Here is a 22,000-nt window from a genome sequence, read left to right on the forward strand (position 1 = left end):
AGTCCTTAACAAAGGCTGAAATTGGCTAACACAATCAATAAATAGACAAGGTACCTTTCTTAGTGGTGAGGGAAATCGCAGCATATATAGCCACATCATTCAGCCCTACATTAAGTTGTATTACTCTGTCAGCTGTGGTAAAAATATGGTCTCAATCCTTATTAACAGTCCATCACATGTTGTTTATGTTCTTTCAGTCCCAGTCATACCGAGTAAGTATGTTCTCTCTCATGATCCTTCTCCTCTGAGCACAGTCATGTCTTTGTCGATGCTGTCAGACTTGCAGATGTTAATCAGCTGCAGTTTGTACATGTTACATAAACTCAGTTGATCGTCATTCATGCTTGGGATCGCTAATCCAATAAAGTTAACAGCATTACTCTGACTGCTGATCTTTACATTTTCTGTGGGCACATGGGTGATGGTTTTGTAATGGAGATTTGAGGTCATATGGGCTGCAGGGTTATTTCTGATCAAACTCGTGAAGAAGGGAGAGATGGTTTGGGATTTTATGAACAGTAAATCTGGGGAAATGGAATGGGTTTTGATAGAACTTGGAAAACAATCTTGACTTGTAATCTAATTAATTGTTAATTTCTCTCAGTTGAAACCTGGCTGAAGATAAACAAATATGCTCACCATTTGTTCTGGTCATTCACAGATATGTCGGATCAGGTGTTACGAGTCTTTAAGGCCGACCAGCAGTCTCGATACATCATGATCGGGAAAGACACAACGGCGAAGGAGGTGGTGGCTCAGGCTATCAGGGAGTTTGCTCTTACTGCAGCAGCAGATGCATATTCACTGTGTGAAGTGTCCGTCACACCCGAGGGCGTCATCAAACAGAGGCGGTTACCAGATCAGCTGTCAAAGCTCGCAGACCGGATTCAACTGAGTGGCAGGTAATGACTTATTTATTTGGATTGGCAAATCCAAGGATGCTGCAAAGGATGTTAATCTCCTTTCTGTCTTGTTTCTGTTTTTCTCAATTACTCATTTTGATCTTTCTTGATGCTGAGTATTTGTCTGCTAAAAAAGCGTATTTTCACCCTACTAACTAAACACATTTTACTTTATAATCAGATACTACCTGAAGAGCAACATGGAGACAGAGACGTTATGTTCAGACGAGGACGCTCAGGACCTCCTGCGAGAAGGACAGATCTCTTTGTTACAGCTCAGCACAGTGGAGGTCGCCACACAACTCTCCATGCGGGCCTTTGAACTTTTCTGTGCCATCGAGCCCACTGAATACATCGATGACTTGTTCAAGCTACGGTCCAAGACAGGCTCAGCTAGCCTAAAACGCTTCGAGGAGGCCATCAACCACGAAACCTTCTGGGTGGCCTCAGAAGTGACGCGGGAGCCCAACCAGCTCAAACGAATGAAGACGGTCAAACACTTCATCAAGATTGCACTGCACTGCAGAGAATGCAAGAACTTCAGCTCTATGTTTGCTATCATCAGGTCAGGACTGTTTAATATCTAAGGTGTTAATTGTGGCATTTTATTGTATTTTAGATTCAAGTCCCTTTGGTAATCTTACTTGTTCAAGAATGAGTTCTAGGATGCTTTTTTGCTGTTTTTTAGTCAACTGCTGAAAGAAACTGACCAAGAATACACAGAAATTGTTCCAATTGGTTAATATTGTCTCCTTCCACAGCGGTCTGAACCTGGCTCCAGTCTCCAGACTGAGGGGAACATGGGAGAAACTTCCTAGTAAATATGAGAAGTTGTTCTCAGACCTGCAGGACCTCTTTGACCCCTCAAGAAATATGGCCAAGTACAGAAATGTCCTCAACAATCAGAACCTCCAGCCTCCAATCATTCCCTTGTTCCCCGTCATCAAGAAGGACCTCACCTTCCTACACGAAGGTACAGACAGTTCAGTTCACAAGAAAGTAAAAAATTATCTATAGAAAAATAAACAGCAGATATAACCTTCTCAGAGGAAGATTTGTATATTTTGAACTTCTTTTTATGTGTTATAGTTGTCATTGCCATTCTGAATTTTTATGAATTGTTCATTTGGAATTGAAACTGTAGGAATGAAAGTGGCACATTTCCTTTTTCTGATTTAGTTTTGAGTCAGGCTATCCAGATTAACACAAAAATAGTTATCCTGCCCCTCTTTGTCATTTTGTGTCTGATTATTTGGATCAAAAATCATTTGCAGAGGTCCTAGGTAATACCTTAAGCAGGGGTGTCCAAACTATGGCAGGGGGGACAAATGCAGCCCACAGTCCATTTTTGATTGTCCGGCAACCAAATTTTATGTATTATATTAGATATGGCCCACGTTAGTTCATGAAACTTGTGCTGGACTGTATTATGAAAAATTCATTAGCTTTAGCGCAAGGCAGTGCTACCATGCTAATTCTGTAAACAAATATTTCGGCAAGAAGAATATATTGGTTTTGTTTATGTTACTAAATTGAGACAACACTGTAAATGGTAAACATATTTGCAACACAAATAATAACAATATCTTGATTTATTACACTCTAATGGATTATGGCAGCAAATAGCAGCACCAGTGACATTCCAGGGACAGAACCAGTGGTTGCTAAAGCTAACTATAGCCTCCTAAAATCTAATTGCCCACACCAAAATCCTTAAAATGACTCGCTATTTGCCTTGTCAGCCATTAACTTATCATTTTAGCTTACCCAGTGAGTAAGTATACCTTAACCTACATTAGACTGGTTTTACCTACTTAAATCTTCTCAGTGTGAGGTATAAGAAAGTGGTCCCACCATCCTATGTATTTATAGCCAAAAGAATGGAGAAAATGCACACTGGTTTTTGAAACTAAAATGAATAGTTTTAGCTCAGTGGTTTCAGTTGGTCTAGCCTTTGGATCAACAGAAGCTTAATGAGAAACAGCAGCCAATTCAGTTTAGACCTCAGACAAGGCAGGACTAAAAGAGAAAGAATTTTAAAAAGCACCTCAGCTTTTTGTTTGATATACTTTTTTGGCCAGGCATCCATTTGCAATCCTCTGAAAATGTCTCTGATAGGTTTATTTTGGCTGTTTTACTACAAAAGGATGTTCTAGTATTTCAGAATACTAATATACAGTTGAAACAGGTAGTCATGAGTGCTGGTTTAGCTCAGTTTGTAGAGCAGGTGCCCATATCTAGAGGCTAGAATCTGCACTGGTTGCTGGTTGATCCTGGCGCTGTTTGGTGCATGTCTTCTCCTCCACTTTCTTCCGTAATTTCCTGTCTCAAATAAAGGCACAGTCCCCAAAAAGAATCCTAAAAAGAAAGGAATAGGTAGTCATAAGTTAGTAAATGCAGATTAAGGAATGCTAGATGTCGCTATCTTACCAGCAAGTTTTCAAATTAACAGAGTTTTCTTGATTTCACCTTTTCAGCTTTGTATGTGGTGGCTTTTGAAGACACCTTGGAGTTAACATGAGATTTATAATAAATTCATAATTTCTTTGCTACAGTCACTTAAAGATTTGACAAAACAGAAAAGATTACAGTCATTAATTTAAATTAAATCTGTAGCTGTGGCGCTGTTGAGCACTGTAATATCTATTCCTGCAGCCCTGTTGTCATTATTAATTTAATCCCCCATGTAATTTATCAGTGAATTATATTCACTTTCCCTCTCCTCTTGTTTTTAAGGTAACGACTCTAAAGTGGATGGCCTGGTGAACTTTGAGAAGCTGAGGATGATTGCCAAAGAAATTCGCCACGTTGGTCGCATGGCCTCCGTCAACATGGACCCAGCTCTCATGTTCAGGACCAGGTAAGAACCCGTTCAAAGACAAGGCCAGATTTTAGATGATTAATTTGCCTTCACCTCCTCTGTAGGTCACCCAGCTCTGCAGTGACTAACCGAGCTCTGTCCTGTGGGGTTAGACAGTTCACATAGATTCAGTAAAGATTTCTGCATCGCGCTTTCTTTTCTTTCAAGCAGCTGTTCCCTCTGGCAAATGTTTCCTCTGGCAACTGTTTCCCTGTACACATTGTTGGCATAAGATTGTTGCACAGTGCTTCTGTGAAAGTGTGTCTTTGTCTAATGATGTCACTTCTAAGCGGTGTTACCATTTGATTTCCTCTTCACGTGGGTCTCTGGTGAAATTCTCTTTGGTGATCTTGGTGGTCTTTCCTGTCCTAAGCTTTGTCTCTTCTCTCTTTTTCTCTTTAATCGTCCACCCTTTGCCCCTCCATGCTTCTCTGTTCATGGCACTCCACCACTAGGAAGAAGAAATGGAGGAGTTTAGGGTAAGTTTGGTGACCTGTGCACTCCCTGCATCCTCTGGGCCCTTTTTTCTGCCAATGTGTGTGCTTCTTTTCTGAAACCTGTCATTCCTACTAACATGTTTGATTTGAATCCTACTACTAACACTGCCTGAACCTAACAAAAGAGCAATGGGTGAAACAGAGGTCACTTATGCTAACATCAGATTATGTAGGAATATTTTACTTTCTATTTACACAACATCAAAACGGCTGTTGTGCCGAAAAAGCTAGATTAAAGACACGAAACACATCAAATAAATACATTTGCTTTTGTTTTCCAACCTTTTCTTTAGCAAATGTGACCTTTATTTGGCATGTTGTTTTAACCAACAGTCTGCATGCAGCTTCAGTTTCAGAACTGTACCTGTCTTTGAGGTTTTATCTGGATATCAAACCTTCAAACAGACAGATTCTGGATACTAATTGTTTCTGTCATACTTTACATTCTTGTGGTCAAAGTGGACATCTTTGTGCACACAGTAGTTACTGGGAAGATGCTATATGTACACTACTGCTGAGAAGCACCCTGCATTCACTAAAGAAATCAATCATTCAATCTTTGTTTTGCCCCAATTCATAACTACTTTACAAAGCAGGCAAGTCTAGACCTTGTTATGTGATTTACAAAGACCCAGCATTAATCCACCACAAGCACAGCAATTAGCAACATTTACAGGAGTTACAATGGCAAGAAAAACTTCCTGTGACAGGCAGTGGCTTCCAGCAGATGTTCATGTTGAGCAGCCAATGCTTTGACATGGTGTTGCAGAAAGAGAGAGGAAGAGACCAGCACATGCTTGAGATTAACTTGACCGTACACCATCATTGTTCGACAATAAATAGCACTCTATAAAGTGTATTTTCAAACCCTAAACCAATGTTTTGGTTTCACTGATGAATTTCATATAATGAGGAAGAAAAGCTGTTAATAGTGGGGTAACATTTTTTTGGGATGCACAATGTTATCTACATGATATCAGTATCTGCAGATATTATCTTAAAAAGTGAATCATCGGTATTGACAGATATGTACATTTCTGCAAATATTTACAACCAATACTTTGGCTGTGAAAATATGCTTAAATCAGCTATAAACATTGGCTGTACAAAAAGATAGTTAGTGGACTTTTAGGCTGGACCAACAGGCCTATGTCAACTCATCATCATTCCTTAAACTTAAAAGTCTGTTTTAAGGACTGAAATTTGTTATTTTATTCTTTCTTAAACTTTAATTGTGTTTTAAGTACTGAAGTTTCTAGTATCGCTTTCTGTATCTGTATCAGCTCAAATGAATGCATAAATATCAGTGTATCTGATGTCAGCAAAAATCCAATATTATGCATCCCTAAGTTTACTGTTAAGTAAATACACCTTATGGTATAATTTTAATGACCATCTTTGGAGGGTAGAGTCATGGATGTTGGGACGCTGAGTTAGGTGCAGATACTTGTCTTGGCCCATCAAGAGTTAGCAGGGCTAAACATGAATGAAGCCCAGCAATAGAAGGACAGCTTTCAATAGCTGTTCCCTCTTCATCAGTATTTGGATTATGAATACATCCAACGCTTCCATGGCTGTGGAACAGGTCATTTCTGTCACAGTGGCTCCAACATGATAGCCACCATAACAAAGTATGTCTCATTGCAGTTTTAAAATTAATAATATATAACATAGGAGTAGTCATGTTTATTGGTATAGACATTTCAGTGCAAATATTCTACAATTCTGTGTAGATCAGTGATGAATCTGTTAGCCCATAAATTTACTCTCCCACAAAACAGAGATAATTACAATAACCACTAATCGTTGTCAAAACTTGAATTGAAATCAATCTAGTCGCAACTTTAAGAAACTTTTTTTACCTTAACTTTTCTCAGGTTTCCCCACACTGGCACAGCCTTAATACTTAAAAATGCAATTACAGAAATTTTCAGCTGTCATTCATCCAAAATGTGTGTACTTAACATTGAATTCCTGCCTCTTCATTGAGCCTAAATTCAGAGTGTAAAATTGCCTCAGGCCACCATGAATGACGCCCACAGTAAGCCTGAGGTTTCCTTATTACACAAAACTACCTGTGCCCATTCACCTAGGGTGGTTCTGCAGCTGCCATGCCTAACAACAGAAAAAGGTGTAGCGGTAATTAAGGCATGTATAGCACATCATTTAGAGAACATCAGAAGTACAAGATCTATAACTCTACCGCTGTTGTAATTATAATCTGCGTCTTAAAAGTATAAGGTGCTAAGTTATAATTACAACGTATGAACGCAGTGATCACGACATGATTCATTACCTCAAATGTGCCTCCACAGGAATTCTCTATTTTAATAGTATCTTAACAGAAGTATGTTTATTCTCTAAGACTTTCTGGGAACGTATGCCTCCCATTGATAAGAGAAAGCATGACTTTTCATTGACTCACGCTTTAGCTTTTTGTTTTCTGTACTTTCTGACTCAGTTCATGAGCAAGCCAAGCTTTTACTACTACTTCTGTCAGCTCTGACTCAGGCCACTGAAATGTAAACTATGAGCGTGCTTCACTAGTAGAACTCCCCCTTTTTCTACTCCCCTGTCGTTTTTACTACAGCCATCATTCCTCACCCCCCTTCTGCTGCCTGGAATGACTGGAATGTTTTGGAGTTGAGAGAATACCTCAAACTGCTCTCTGCATGTCTTAAGTTTAAACTCCCTGCTAGCATAATAGTGTTAGATGCACAGTAAAGCAATGCAGTAATTTTTCTTTTTATAATCTCTGTTTTTGTTTTGTGTCTTTGTCTGCGTCCTTCCCTGTAAACCTTTATCTGTGTGGGTGACTCTACGTGCAACCAGGTCTTTGAGCCAGGGTAGTGCCAATGCGGCAGTGCTCGACGTCACCCAGACAGGCGGGCACAAGAAGCGGGTGCGACGCAGCTCCTTCCTGAACGCCAAAAAGCTTTACGAGGACGCGCAGATGGCCAGGAAGGTCAAACAGTATCTGTCCAACCTCAGCCTGGAGACGAATGAGGAGAGTCTGCAGACACTCTCCATGCAGTGTGAACCCTCCATTAGCACATGTGAGTTTTCCATTTTGCCCAGTTATTTCACAAAGCAGGAATTTGTCGAAATTTAACAAGTTAAAGAAAATAATTTTTAAAGAGAAATACACAAACTATCTTTACTCCTTTTACTGCCATCCTTTCTTCATATTTTTCACAAATGATTCCAGGATTTATAGCAGAGACTAAAAGGGTGGGAACACAGAACTTTCAAGAGACTCAGTCTTGCTTGAGGAACATTTGGCACAGAATGCAAATAACTGAACAACTAGGCCAGTTTCCCATTGTTAATGCCAACTCTGCTCGCTGCTAATGCATTGATAAACAGAAGAAAAGCACAAGTGGTCAAATAGTCTATCTCATGCTTGCAAAAGCACCATTTTGACTCTGAAAAGGCTTTCGATCCATTATTAGTCTTTTTTTAACTAAATGAGAAATTCTTACATTCTTATACATGTCAGCACATATATTCAAGTTTAAGCCTGTAATCTAAAAGGCTTTGGGGGAATTGAAATTTGCTCAATATTTTCACCTGTCACAGTGCCCAAGAATGCCGGTGGGAAACGGCCAGACACGTCGCCAGTTGTATCCAGAGCTGCCAGCCAGCAAAGGGGCCAGTTAGCCAAAGGAAGCCAGGCGCTCCAGGTCCCTGCAGTTGCCCTTTACCCCTCTCGAAAGAAAGTGCCAGTCAAGGATCTGCCGCCTTTCGGTGAGATAAACATTGCAAACTTGGAATCATTCATTTTAGTTCTAGTGCTGTTTGTTCATCATTGTTTTTACGCTGTATCATCACTTTTATTTTAGAGGTATTTCTGGACTTTGAGGGGTACTATAAAAAGCTTATGATACAAATAAGGATAGAAAAGTGCATGTAGATATTATTTGTTGAATACATCAATAATAAATATGAATGCTACTGTTATTTTCTAATGAAATTCATCCAACAATCAGCATCAGCAGCTAAAATGCAATGTCTGTTAGGTTTAGCTAAAACCTCGGTTTTTCTAAGCAGTCATTATTCAGTAATAGTGGTTACAGTCATCCCTGCAGGAACACATATGTGGTTGTTGTTGTTTTGATAAATTTGCATGCCAGTATTGTTATGGACCGAGTGAAAATAAGCCTCTGGACTGTTTACTTGTCTGTCTGCAAGCCACCATCGCCTCCCTCCTCTTGTTATTTGCAGACAAAGCACAGGGAGCCTTTCTCAGCTTTTTTATGACAGTGCTGCCACCCAGAGGCTGTCTGACAAACAAGCAAATGACAATAAAAAAAATCCCAGACAATGCAGTTTAGCATCCCAGCCCCCCTCAGGGAATGGCTGTGTTCCTCATGTTAATTCTGCTCATCTTCCCTCAAATGTCCACAGGCACCAGTTCCCCTCAGTCTCTGAAGAAGATCCTGTCTCTGTCAGAAGAGGGGAACGAAAGGCACCGCAGGCAGCCAGAGGACACCGTGTCCAACGCCTCCTCCCAGCTCTCCTCTCCTCCCACCTCCCCCCAGAGCTCACCCAAGAAGGGTAAGCCAATAATCCCCCCTCCCTCCCTCTCACACCAGTCTCCAGGCTCCTTCCCGCTGTCAGAATATGTTCCTCAAATGCCTCCTGGTGGCTGAAAGTAGGCATTGCATTATGACTCAGATTCGATGTCAAATTATTGGGATTTTCCTCTTAAGTTAAACTTTTGGAATAGTTTTAGCTTTTTCAGGACAAAGTGAAAATAGAGTTTCCATCACATGGTCCTTGCCACAAGTAAGGATAATAATAGACCAAAACTTCAGGTTGAAAAATACTCATACTAATTTCAATCTATGGAGCTGATGTTAAATCGCTTTCAATCACTTACAGGGCCAATACCTATGAATGCACTTATTTATTGTTTAAAAAAACATCAAATGTCTCCAGTGCAAAGAGAGGCAGAGTCGAGCGGAGCTGAGAGAGGAGCGGGGAAGTAGACGCTCTGATAGTTGGTCCATGCTTGGGATGGGCTGACATTCTCACACTGCTGCCTCAGAAGTTTGAGAATGTTAGACGCTGGTCTGGGTGAGCTCACAGGAAGGGACATTAAAACAATAACAATAAAACCAACATATGAATAGATGACGTATAAAGGGAAAAAAAGAGGAAACAAAAGCTGAATTTGCAAGGGTGAAAGGCCATAAAGTTAAAGGCCCAAATGTTCCACCATATACAAAATAACTTCAGCAACTAAAATCCACTGTTTTTAGTTTTCCATGGTACAAAAAAACTAGCAAGTTTGCTTCCTCAATCCAGAAATATAACTCTTACCAGCAAAAGAAAAAGATCTAACAGCCTTTTACTTTTCTCCAAGCAGTCTCCTCTGACATTCGAAGCTGCTGGGCCTGATGGTTTAACTGAACTGCATGCTGGTTCTTTGCACCTTTGCTTTATACAGCGGTGTCAGATAGATAGTCTTGACTTAGAAACATTTTTTCACTGCTGGATCATCAAAGGTGTTAAGAGATTGCTTGGATCCTGAGCTTAATTGTTATGTCATTAAGTATTGGCATATCCTCATCGGTCTGCACTTCTGTCACTCATGTTTGCTCCACACCTTTACCGTCAAAGCTTCTTGAAATATTCTCTTTAACTTTCTCTCCTTTCTTTCAAGCTAAATTCTTTAGATAAAGGTTTTAAAGAGCTTATTGGAGACATTTTTGCTGAAAGCAGCGGGAATATATGACCTGCCGGCGATTAAACTCTCCAGCTGAGCTACTGTAAATGCCCCACTGACAGTCGTCTATAACTAGAAAATATGTACTTACATGTGTCAGCAGTCAGCTTCAGTGATTTTCTATTCTTTGCAGGACTTTGTTGTGCAACTCCCAGTCCCTTTGCGCTTATTATGTTACTTTTCCACACTGTTCAGCACTGTGTTTAAACCCTGAACAGCGTGTTAAACTGCTGTTTCAGTAAGAATTTCATGCATTCATCCCTAAAGAGCCGGGTGGCTAACTTGGAAACACAGTCTACAATTACCCTGCAGTCTTTGTGATGCCTCGTTTGAAAAGACAGACTCAGACAAGATATGGAAATAGAGATGATTTATGTTTAGGCATAAAAAAGTTCACCCACCATAAGCAATTCTGATGTTTTTGCGCATCCTTCTGTAGATTTGCTCTTACAGCCCTTGTGGAAGCCCTTTACCATACTTAAAGCATTTAAATTCTATTTTTAATCCACTTGTCACAGGTACTTTTGCCATTTTTTTGTAATTTCTCTTCACTGTAGTGGAAGGATCCAGCTTTAATTGGTTATCATTGTCTTCCAGGTTACAACAGGATGGGAGATGCCTACTCAGACTCTGGTCACAGTGAGATCTCCTCTCGCTCAAGCCTCGTCAGTAACTCCTCTTTTGACATGGCCCAGGAGGAGAGGAGACTACGTCACTCTGGAGGGGTCGGGGACTCGCACATCGGGGGAGCACGGCTAGAGCGAAGAGCCACCACCGATCCCGACCAGTACAGCCTTGGGTAAGAACATTCAGGATTCTTTTGTCATAAATCCTAAAGTTTGAGCTGGAGTTCAATGATGGTTGGGGGGCTGGTCCTAAATACAGGTCAAGAGTAAAAAGGATTGCTTTATAAACTCAACAATACTGTTATTCCACAATTCCTTTTAATGCTAATTGGAGGTAGGGCTGAAAATTTTTGGAAGATAATGTAGTTGTGATTTTTCCCCCAATATTGTGATTGCAATTTGAAATGTGATTATTCCTTAACTTTCTTTTATTCCTAAACTAGGGCTAAACACTTCTTTAAAAGTATCATATTCTGATGATTTTGACTCGTATCGCCAACTGGATATGAAATGTTGCATTGAAGGGGTTTTGTCATTCTCATATTTAATAGGACAAAAAGTAGAAAAATTAAGAAGGTAGGATCTTTTTTGTTGATTATTCTAAAAAAAAAGGCACTCTTATGATTGAATGATATGTCATGAATAACATCTCTGCTGCAAAAAAAGTTTAAAACTGGTGTTTTAACACAAATTTCAGGTCAAAGAAATACTGTACCTTTTGCGATTTGAAAATGGCAGCAGGCCATATTGTGATTTAATCTAATTTTCCATTAACTGCCCAGCCCTAATTTTAAGTATGCAATTAGCCAACTAAACGATTAAATGTTGTCACCTTTACTAATCTGCATCAGAATTTCGAGTCATTAAAGTAATACATTTGTATTTAGGCTGTGTCAGGATGAGCTGGTATATAAGCAAATGCAACCAAATGGCAGTAGAAAATGTAAAGTGCTTTAAGAAGCTTTGAAACTTACTCAAGTTTCCACAGCCCTCTAAAGATGTACCCCTATGAAAGCCTTGATATGACATGAAGGGAGTCTGTCTACTGAAACGCTGCAGGGCTTTAAATGAAGGTAATAGTATGTTTTTAGTTTGCACCAAGAGCCCAAAGCAAAAACTTTAGGTACAATAGAAGCAGATTAAAATGAGGCATACTAGACCATAAAAAGCTGTACTGATCAAACTGAGTGACCTAGAAAGAAAAATTGTAGCCTGTATAAGCCTGATTCATATAAAGGCCTAGTTCATTTAGCAGGTTATGTATGAAAGGCTTCATCTCTATACCAAGAAACGCAGTTGTTTGCTTTGACTGTTTCGTTTACCTGACCTCAAACTTTATGTCTTATCACAGATCGTATTCATCGATGCAGGACTGTCGAGGGATCTACACTGGCTGCCCAACAGTGCTGTCCTCACCCAGCTCAGAGGAGCTGACTCAGGATCAGGGCGATCGCGTTTCCCTTGATGCTGCAGACAGCGGCCGTGGCTCCTGGACGTCCTGCTCCTCTGGTTCCCATGACAACATCCAGACAATGCAGCAGGGGCGAAGCTGGGAGACTCTGGCCTTCGGCGGAGGAGGAGGCAGCGGTGGCATCCCTCCCGGTGGCCCAGAGGCCTTATTAGGAGGACCTGCTGCTCTGTGGGCAGCTCAGGCCAGGGGGAGCTGGGCATCTGCCAGCTCCTCGTCATCCTCAGCGGCATACTGGGGGGAGGACTCTGAAGGAGACACGGGAACCATTAAGAGGAGGGGAGGAAAGGACGTGAACGCAGACCCAGAAACCAGTAGCATTACCTCCACCGGGTCAGAGGAGGCCAAGCAGCTCGGGCGACCATCTCCATCACCCATCACCGCTGGGGGTAAAGGACTTCTTTGTGAGTTTCTCGGCTCACAATCCTGTTGTTTTGATTACTGAATCGTTTTTTATTTTACAAGAAAAATATTCAACCCTTTTGATTTTTTATCACAGGCAAAAACGACAACCATTCACTCTTACACTCCAGGTGTTGTATAGATTTAATTTGAGATGTAACCTGTAAATTGTAGTTTTTAAGTCAGACTCAGTCTACAGGAGTTTTATTTAATGATCCAATCTTATATCATCTGAACTGATCACAGTCTTTGATCACATCCTGATAAGAAATGGTAATCATCAACATCAAGAAAACACTCAAAACACACAAAAGACTTGTAAATTGAGCATAATCTCTAGAATACTCTCCTGGGTTGATTGCACCTTTACAAACAATTCTCATCCAGTCTTTCAGCTTTTGTTTTAGCACCATTATAACATGTTCTGGCCATCTCCATTTTGTTGGTATCGCTCGTCTGTTGAGATGCTTCCTCTTGTACACATAATAAACTCAGAAATATCCTGATATTACCCATGACCAACTATTTTTAAATCTGAAGTGCATGTTTTTGTTTAAATTGAAGAAAATATCAAAGTGTTTCTTACCATAAGTGATGCTTTCTGATATTTTGCATACATTTGAAAACTCCTGTACTCTGAGTCATTCCTTGGAGGTGTCGGTAGGTGGACTTGTTTACCTTTTGGTACAGCAAGACTAACTATTTACTCCTGTTTTTAAGGTATTATGTGACAGGTCTCTGGTTTACACTATAGACACTGATCTTTCATCTAACTTTTAACAGTCATGCACTAGAATGGAAGAAATTATTCCTCTGGTGCATCCTGTGGGTTTGAAACACTCAGGATTCAGTAGATTTCCACTTTCAAACTTTCCTTCTCTTATCTTAAATTTTTTAGTTTAGAAAAGGGAAGGGTTTTTTATAAAAATTGTTTCCTAGACCCTTCATTATATTTATCTTTTCTGTATCCTTCAGCACGGAAAGAAAGTCGTTACCGTGAGCCTCCCCCAACTCCCCCCGGCTACACCGCCCTGACCATCTCTGACCTCGCAGAAGGGCAGCACCCGACCACGCCCGTTCCCACATCGACGACAACGCACACAGGCCGTCGGCCACCAGACTACACAACAGCCCTGCAGCGCTCACGTATGGTTACCCAGTCACCCGACTCCCACTCGGCCCACCAGGGGGCGAAACAGCGAGCGGGTGGCCTCCATCGCACACGGTCGCCAGCTGAGGACGAAGATGCTGAGGAGGAAGAGGAGGGTGAGTCCTTGTCCCCAAAACTAATCGCTCTGAGGAAGCCAAAGCCAGGCGCACAGCTTACATCTGAGACTTCCAGACCATGAGAGTGAGTGTACGGGGGTTAACAGGCAGGTAAAAACTGATTTATCAGGTCCCCCCTTCCAATGAACCTGCATGTCAACGGGAACACTCACACCTGGACTGAGACTAGGGCTGGGCGATATCACCAGAAATCAGAACTCAGTATTATTTAGCTGAATGGGAATAGACAGTATACACCAGAATAATAAACTTTGGTATGGATCTAGGATAATTTAAATTATATTGAAACCATATTGATAAATGGAAACTTAGAAGTCCTAGACACCCAGTACTGGCTGAATTGTTGATTTTAATTACCAAAAGTTCAATCCAAATTTCCACTCACTAGATTGTATAAAGTAGTGACAACATTTTCATGTATTTAGGTTGTACTCTTTAATGCCATCTGTTTTAAGATGATCAAATCTCCATTATTATTATGATCAGTGATATCAAGTACAAAAACTTGATGATCATCAGTCATATTTTTGACCAAAAGACAGACAGCTCTGTCCTAAACTTTCCCTCCTCACAGTTCATTCCAATTTTCCAAACAGTGCCAATGTTTTTGCACAATTTAGACAGTGTGCTGGGTTTTCCAGCAACTCTTGATAATAAAAGCAATAATTAACCCACCATTGGGCGTTTTTGGAATCCTATATTTGTTGCTGTAGTATCAAAATAGTGTCATTAGCATTAGATTATTTTCTAATAATAAAAATGCTCCTAAACAAAATCAGAAAAATAAGATGATACCTCCCCTTGTAGGTTAAACATTTAAAATAGTTTACATTGCAGTCAGTAGTCATATTATTGTTCTTTTTACTGAGCATTTTAGGCCTATGATCTTTTTAATCAAACTCAATATAAACTGTATTGATACAATATTTTCTTACCCTTTATCTCATTTGAAATATCAGTATATCTAAAAGACTCAATGTATTGCCCAGCCCCAACTGAGACAGACCATCTCTTCACACAGCCTCACCAGCACCAGGAGGACTGGTCCCACTCTAAACCACAATTCTCCATCATTGTTCCTAATCAGAAACTGAGACTCACTCATTCAGAATTCATGATGTGGGAATTGTTCATTTGGAGTGGGACCCTCACCTTTAACCCACAATATGTCATCATGCATGAGTCATACTGGTTGCACCAGAAACTCACTTCTTACACTCTTCTCTTTTCTTACTGTGTGTGTGCTGAATGCATCCATCAGCAGCCACAGTGCTGTTAGGGCCTTCTCACCCATGCAGACTCAATGCCTGAACAACATGCACCTCCATCCCCCTGCACCAGCACGCACCTCACTCGCCTGCAGTCTCACTGGATGAATTCTGTGTTTTTGTAGATGCACTTTTCATACATGTTTATGTCCAGTGTTTCTAGAAGTTTCTAAACTCTAATTAGTCTGATATGCATATGAAAAGGTAAAGGTAAACATGATCCATTAGAAGAACTTTGATAGAAAACTGTTGGAATGAAAGTTAGCTGAATGAATTGATTTTAGAATATCTTTCGCCATGGCAGTTTTTCTAGCAGTTTCGTTGTTCATGTCAATATCAAATGAGAGTCGGAACAGACTTGATTTGCAAGGAAAAAACCACGAATGATGATGTGTTGCCTCAATTTACAAAAAAAAAGTTTCAGACTAAAACTCAGGTAACAAAGAATACTTCATGGTAGTTGGCATTTGGCTGTCACATGGTTGATTCTGACCCCCAAAGTCCACTGGTTTCAGCTTCTGCTTCAAAATGTTTTGCAGCAATGTAAACCCTAAGAATATAGAAAACATAGGCACATAGATCCTGTTACAAAACACAATAAATACAAGAATCCTTAAAGGTACAACTGGAAATTAAACCATCCTTAACAAGAATTACAGCTTTGTGTTATATGTACGGGAAGACAATATCTGGCCAGTGGAAGCACAGTCATGAGTCCAGGAGAAGGGCTGTTGTGATTCTTGACCTTGTATCTCCAAAATGTATTCAGTCTATCCTTGAGTCAGAGTGACTATTCATGCACATTTTTAAGAAAGTCCACATAAAGCCCTATTTGCATAGGATTAGTATTACTAGGGGACCTCTGATGATTTGTAATAATTGCGCAGGATGTCTGTTTTTTCCATCCTGTGTGAATTGAACCATGTTTGTAATTTTTAGAGTAACAATTCCAGGGCAAATAACCAAACATATTTCAGTGCACACAGCGGTCCACAGGTAATACTAATCTCATGCGAATCAGCTAAGTAGTGGCAAAAGGTAGCAAAGGGTAGTAAATGTGTTTTTTAAACTCTGTGTGCCTTTTCCTTTTAGAAAAAAAGGACATTGTTAATACAGTTTTTAAAAAGATTATTAACTGAGTATTTCTTTCAGTTAATTTCAGCTTGTTAAAAGTGGCTTAATTTTATTTTACTTAATTATTTAAACTCTATTGTCCAAATGTACGTGCACACCGGTGCTCTCTTCTACACATGGCGCTTCTGCTCTGTCTCCTACAGTTTCTCTTTGTAAGTGCCTGATCTTATATCAGCAGGGTGCAAATTATTGAAAAACCAGAGGGGGAGGGAACTTTCTTAAAAAAAAAAAAAAAAAGGAAAAAAAAAAAGGGAAAACTACCAGACATCTTGCAAGTGGCATGTAATCTATAGCCAGGCATTCACTGTGCAATTTTAAGCCTATTCTGGACATTTGTGGAAAGTTTGAAGAAAATTCTTGAGATATCGTGATCACAACAGTGGCATGGACGGAAAAAAACAAACATCTGCTGCTTCATTACCATTCACTAGTCATGTGAGCTAAAGCACATGAGTCCAGGTTATACTGTCTTTTTTTACCACTTGGCAATGTTAGAACAAACTCTTACACTGGGACTTAATTTAGCCAGATTTGTCCCATTGAGATATTTTCAACAGCAAAAACAAACTCATTATGTACCAAAATATGATTAGCTGAAACATTTGCATATAAAAGCCTGAAGTCAAGTGTTTGTCTTAAAAATAAAAACATTGAAGGTAGGTCAGTTTGGACTGAGTTAAATTCAAAAAAGAGAGAAAGTGATGTGGGAAACAGAAGATTTAGAAGGAAATTTAGAAGGGCTGTTATTTACTTAAGAAGAGTCTTTACAGCAGTGACACAGGTTCAGTTGCAGCTCATGCTCATTGCTGATCATCACACATTCCCTTTTTTTCCCATCTCCTCTTGACTTGCATTATCAAGTAAAGATTACAAATCCCCTTTCTTCTAATATGTCAAACAATTTATTTGTCCACATACTAAATTTTGCCACATCACTTTAAGACTGTTTGGCATTTTTTGCAAAGAAGAGTCACTCCCAGAGGCTAATGGAGCTTCATGTGCAGTGTTAGACTGGACATGAAGGGTTTAAAGTTTAATGTCAGTGCATCTTTTAATCCAAACGGTCTCTGCTCACAGCTTGTCAATAACAAACTGAAAAAAATCATAAAACTGACAACGCGTGCGTTTGTCACTGTCACTCTCAAGTCGCTGCGGGTTGATTTTCATCACATACTGACATGAACTGAAGGCAGGAAATCAATCTGACAAACGATGGGGAGCTCTGAGAAAATGTTTGGCTGTAAAATGAGTGTGATTTATGGTTAGAGGTCAGTAAGAAAGCAGATTTTCATTGTGACTGCTGCTGTTTGTGCCGTCATTAAAGATAACACTGTTCACATCTTAAACTTATGTTTAGATATGGCATGTTTACATCCCTGCTAACCTTTGTGTCCTCTTTCTCCCCACAGAGGATGAACAGGTGTCAGCAGTCTGAGGTTCCACAGTGGAAGATGTCCTTTTTGCAGTAACTTGAAGTCCCTTCGGTTTGGGGCAGGATTAAAGAGACAGACAGACCAATGGACTCATCATCAGTTACGTACGTGCCTGCCTCCTCCACGCGGCTCTCCCTCCTGATCGGGGGACTCCTCTGCTCGTCTCCCTCCCCTGCCTTAAAGCATCATAAGGGGTTGAAAGACCCTGCATGCAAAAAATACTGTGAAGAAGAGATGGCGAGAAGGTCAAACACGATGGAAAAAACACCTGGCACTTTGGATAAAAGACTACAGAAACCTAACTGGTGCCGGGAGGGGGTCGACCAACCTCTTATACATCAAACCACATAGACGTTGCTGTTGGAAACTGGAATGGACCCCCCAATCCAGTGACAACACATGTTAACACAACAGCATCATGACGTGTTGACCTCCATCTGCACTTTCTCATTTTCTACTTTCTAAAAAAAGAACAAATAAAAAAGACGATTGTTTAAAGATGGAGAGAAACAAACGGTTGACTTGACTCTAAATTCCCACTAGTTTTTTTATTTTTATTTTCTTTGATTGATTGCACTCTGGGGGCCGAGAGAAAGACGCCCAAGTCAGCCCATTTCTGCCTGGACTGAAACAAGCCGCCTGTTGTTGGAGTGCTTGAACTCTGAATCCAGTATTATCTCATGTGTCACATGAAAAAGATTATCAAGTGTTGGTTCAAGTCAAAGCTACATGTATGAGGAGAGCCGACACGCACAGTGTACTGACACAGTGCATTTTATGTACAAGAACATTCAGAAAAAAAAAAAAAAACACAATTTATCTCTAAGAAAAGCACTTTCAGCACAATCCTAGTTGTTACCAGACATTTGTCCTGGATACCAGGGCATGATTGAACCATATCTGACTGTCGGTCCACCTCAGAGCTCATCTGGTTCTGATCAGAGTCTCCATCAAACTGTTGCTCACTGTTTTGTAACTGGTTTAAAGGTGATATCAAAAGCACAGAGGTGATGGACCACCCACTGAAAACTGAGCAAATCATGGCTAACTCTATTATGTTGGTGGCAAGAGGTACATAAGGTTACTAAAGATTAAAAAAAAAATCACAGAGCAGCTGCAGGAGAGAAGATTTGACCACAGGAGTTTAACTTTTTTTTGCCCAAACTGGAAGTTGGTAACAATTTATACTAAGGTACACATTCACCATTAATTAAGCATGCTTATTAGTATCACAAAAGGCCTTTATAAAGCACTCATTAATGCCGCATTTATGCAAGACTTTGAATTATAGCCACTAGGTAATTAACTAAGAGTTTCCCTCAATAGCCAGCTTACAACTCTATTGTATAAAACATGGACGTAGTCTCTGTGACATCATCCACTGGTTTGTGAACAGGCATTCTGAAGCTGAACTACTGGCTGTGTCAGGTTGGAAATGCTGTCTAAAACTAACTTTGTCAATCTAGAAACTAGCAAGGAATTAGCGTGAAGCGGGCCTCAAGCCTCCTGAAGAGCAGCCACAATACTTCTGTCATCTATCTCAGCCATGGCCCTGCATATATACACATAAATGTACACATAAATGTTAGGCTTTATAAAATTAACATGGATGCGTTTTTAAAAATTTACCCTTTTTCAGTGTGTACAAATAAAGAAATAAGCTACTGATACCACATTTGTTTTGTAAATAATGCTGTAAACATTTATTACTGCCTTTTTATGGAGATTTTAATATGGGATCTAATGGGGATTCCTTTACTGTTGGATCCAGCCTCAAGTGGTCACCTTAGGAACTGCAGCTTTTTGCACTTCTCTTTGGCTTCATTTTTAACCCTAGATTTTTCTTGGTGTTCATGTATACATGCAGGTATAATGATACAATATTAATACGGCAGATATCTATCAAAACAGCAAGCATGTTAAGATCTGTAAACTACTTCATATACTAATTGATGCTAGAGGTGGTTAGAGAGGGAAACGTCTAAGTTGATAATGTAGAACATATATAGTCATGCAGAATAAAGCACTACTAAAGGCTTTATAAAGAGCAAATAAGGCGCTAATGTGCATGCTAACAAGCACCTACTGAAAGATCCTGTGAGGAGTTCACTGGATATGAAACACTGAAATTAGACGTGATGCCCCTTTATGACATACAAAAGCAAACAAGACTAGTGAAGCAAGGGTCACTTTTCTTTACTGTGTTTTATAGTAATGACTTCTGCCACTGGGAAGGTAGGTGTGAGGATCCCTTTTCTTCACATTACACTGCACATTTTAATTATTGAATTATAAAGGCTAAAAGTACAGAACGTATATCTTAAAGAGTGCCAGTAGCGATGTGGTTCAGTCAAAGCACCACATGCAGAGAGGCTGTTTTCTCTAAAGGGGGTGTCTGTGGCTCCTTTCTTGCATGTCTTTCTCCACTCTCTCCAGTTTCCAGCTTTATCCACAGTCCTGTCCATCACATTGAAGGAATAAAAGCCCCTTACTAAATCTTACTAAAATAGATAAATCTTAAAAAGACAGTACTCTTCACATATGTCCAAGTTCAGTAAAGAGATATGACATGCTTTGGCTACAGGGGGTGCCAAAATCAACACAATTGAAAGTTCCTTTCAGGTGCTTTAATGGTGAATTTGTGTATCTTAAATAAAGTTACCTAAAGCTAATTTCAGGTATGAATGTCAGCTGAAAATTTAATCACCCAATAAGAATTAATGAATGAAAATAGGAGTTGCCTCTTGTGCTTTTATTTGAGTAAGAAAGGTGGCAAACATCAGCATATTTCAGCAGCTACTTGTGTGTAAATCTTAAGTGTACCCTGAACTTTATCTACCTTTACAAATGATCTTGTACAGAGTCTTATGTCACATTTCCCCTCTAAATCAAAACACCTCCCAAATTCAAATTTGGCTTTCATCCAGCCTGACCATATGCCACATTTTTTGTGAATGTCCAAAGCGCCTTATGATGCCATGAGTGCATCCATTTCTTTGCATGGTCATGAATCAGCTTTGTTAAGCAGTTTTGAATCAGAAGATAGCGGAGTGAAATGCCTTATTCAAGAAACTCTCCCCCAACGTGTTTTTTAAGACTCCGTACAAGATGAAGCGAAACATTTTGTTTTGGCTTCAGACTGCGTCATGTTACAGTACACACATACACCTCTCTCTCCTCCTTGCTGTTGTGCTCATAGATTCATTTGTTACAGCTGCACAGATGCAGCGTGTAGATCCATCACGTCTGCATCCTGTTTTCCATCATATCTCTCCATCGATGGAAGTGACTGAAGATTTTTTATTTCTCTGACTCCGGTGGGAAGTCAACGAATGAAGAAACCTTTTTTTTTTTTTCAAGGCTGCCAATCAGAACAATTAGAAAGCTGATAGTGAAAAGACACTTTTTGTTGTTTTCTTGTATCACTGAGTCGCACTGATCACATTGATCAGTCTCTGAACCTACAGACTGAGAAAAAGATGAATGAGTGCAGTGTTTTTTCCACTGTGTTCTGTGACTACACACTAATGATTTCATGGGTTTCTTTTCTTTTTGTTATTGTACGTTTTTGTAATGGCTGCAGATAGATTGTTAATAATAATTTGTTTGTAATACAGTGGTGACATGCATCATTCACTTTCATTCAAACTCTGAAGATAATGTGCATATTAGCAGGCCGAGTCCTATTTCGAAAAACAAAAAGTTGCACAAAAATGTACAAGCGTAAAGATAAGTGTAGTAGGTAGAACTGCTACTCCGTTTGATGTGTGATGTCAGTGAGAATTGTACATTTAGCTGGTGATAAACTTCTTTTCTTCATTCTTTCTTGTACTACTTTGACCTGTATGTCTTTTAAAAAGACAATTGGTGGAGTATGTATCAGTTGTTTTTGTATTTTTAATACAATAATTGTAAATATTGGTTATATTTTTGTTCAAATGTACTATGTTTATGCCTCAACATCCAGTTTATATGAAGCTGGGAATCAATAAATACTGCATAAAGAATCAACACCTAGGTTTAAAAGCACGTATTCATTTCTACGTCTTTCTTTTTCTGTGTTTTTAAAGAAAATTTTCTCCCCAGATACCGTCTAGTGTTTGCACAAGTCATGGAAGCAACTTGAAAAGTGTAACCCTCATACTTTTCTATCTGACCGCGCTGTCAGAGTTAATAAAAAAAACAGATATTGAAGTCTGCCCCGGCTTTCATTTACTTGTTTTCTATTGTCTTGATATCCCAAGCTGTGAGATTAGTTTGAGTCCCAGCTCTAATTCTTCCACCTCTCCAGCCTATTTTATTTGTTTCTTATATTAGCTCTTTCATTTTGTGATATTTCTGCACTCGCTGGGTACCACGGACTGAAAAAAAATGCCAAACCATTGAAAACCA

At 39.7% G+C, this 22,000-nt stretch overlaps 1 protein-coding gene across 12 annotated transcripts in view; it reads left to right on the forward strand.

Moving 5' to 3' along the window:
• The window catches only part of rapgef2b (Rap guanine nucleotide exchange factor 2b), a 171,366-nt gene extending 152,941 nt beyond the window's left edge, over nucleotides 1-18,425 (forward strand). For 6 of the 12 annotated variants that reach the window (XM_041796903.1, XM_041796912.1, XM_041796908.1 and 3 more), the window contains 13 exons: nucleotides 198-212; nucleotides 662-902; nucleotides 1,084-1,467; nucleotides 1,664-1,875; nucleotides 3,639-3,762; nucleotides 4,218-4,241; nucleotides 7,092-7,315; nucleotides 7,839-8,006; nucleotides 8,667-8,816; nucleotides 10,588-10,789; nucleotides 11,968-12,488; nucleotides 13,462-13,863; nucleotides 17,585-18,425. In XM_041796903.1, the coding sequence (XP_041652837.1) occupies nucleotides 198-212; nucleotides 662-902; nucleotides 1,084-1,467; nucleotides 1,664-1,875; nucleotides 3,639-3,762; nucleotides 4,218-4,241; nucleotides 7,092-7,315; nucleotides 7,839-8,006; nucleotides 8,667-8,816; nucleotides 10,588-10,789; nucleotides 11,968-12,488; nucleotides 13,462-13,835 (2,639 nt within the window). In that variant the 3' untranslated portion in view covers nucleotides 13,836-13,863; nucleotides 17,585-18,425. The remainder of the gene's footprint in view (nucleotides 1-197; nucleotides 213-661; nucleotides 903-1,083; nucleotides 1,468-1,663; nucleotides 1,876-3,638; nucleotides 3,763-4,217; nucleotides 4,242-7,091; nucleotides 7,316-7,838; nucleotides 8,007-8,666; nucleotides 8,817-10,587; nucleotides 10,790-11,967; nucleotides 12,489-13,461; nucleotides 13,864-17,584) is intronic. The other 6 variants (XM_041796905.1, XM_041796910.1, XM_041796904.1 and 3 more) reach the window with 5 other exon arrangements.
• Nucleotides 18,426-22,000: the final 3,575 nt, after the last annotated feature.

Source organism: Cheilinus undulatus, linkage group 10, assembly GCF_018320785.1.
Source record: "Cheilinus undulatus linkage group 10, ASM1832078v1, whole genome shotgun sequence".
In the NCBI taxonomy this organism is placed as follows: domain Eukaryota; kingdom Metazoa; phylum Chordata; class Actinopteri; order Labriformes; family Labridae; genus Cheilinus; species Cheilinus undulatus.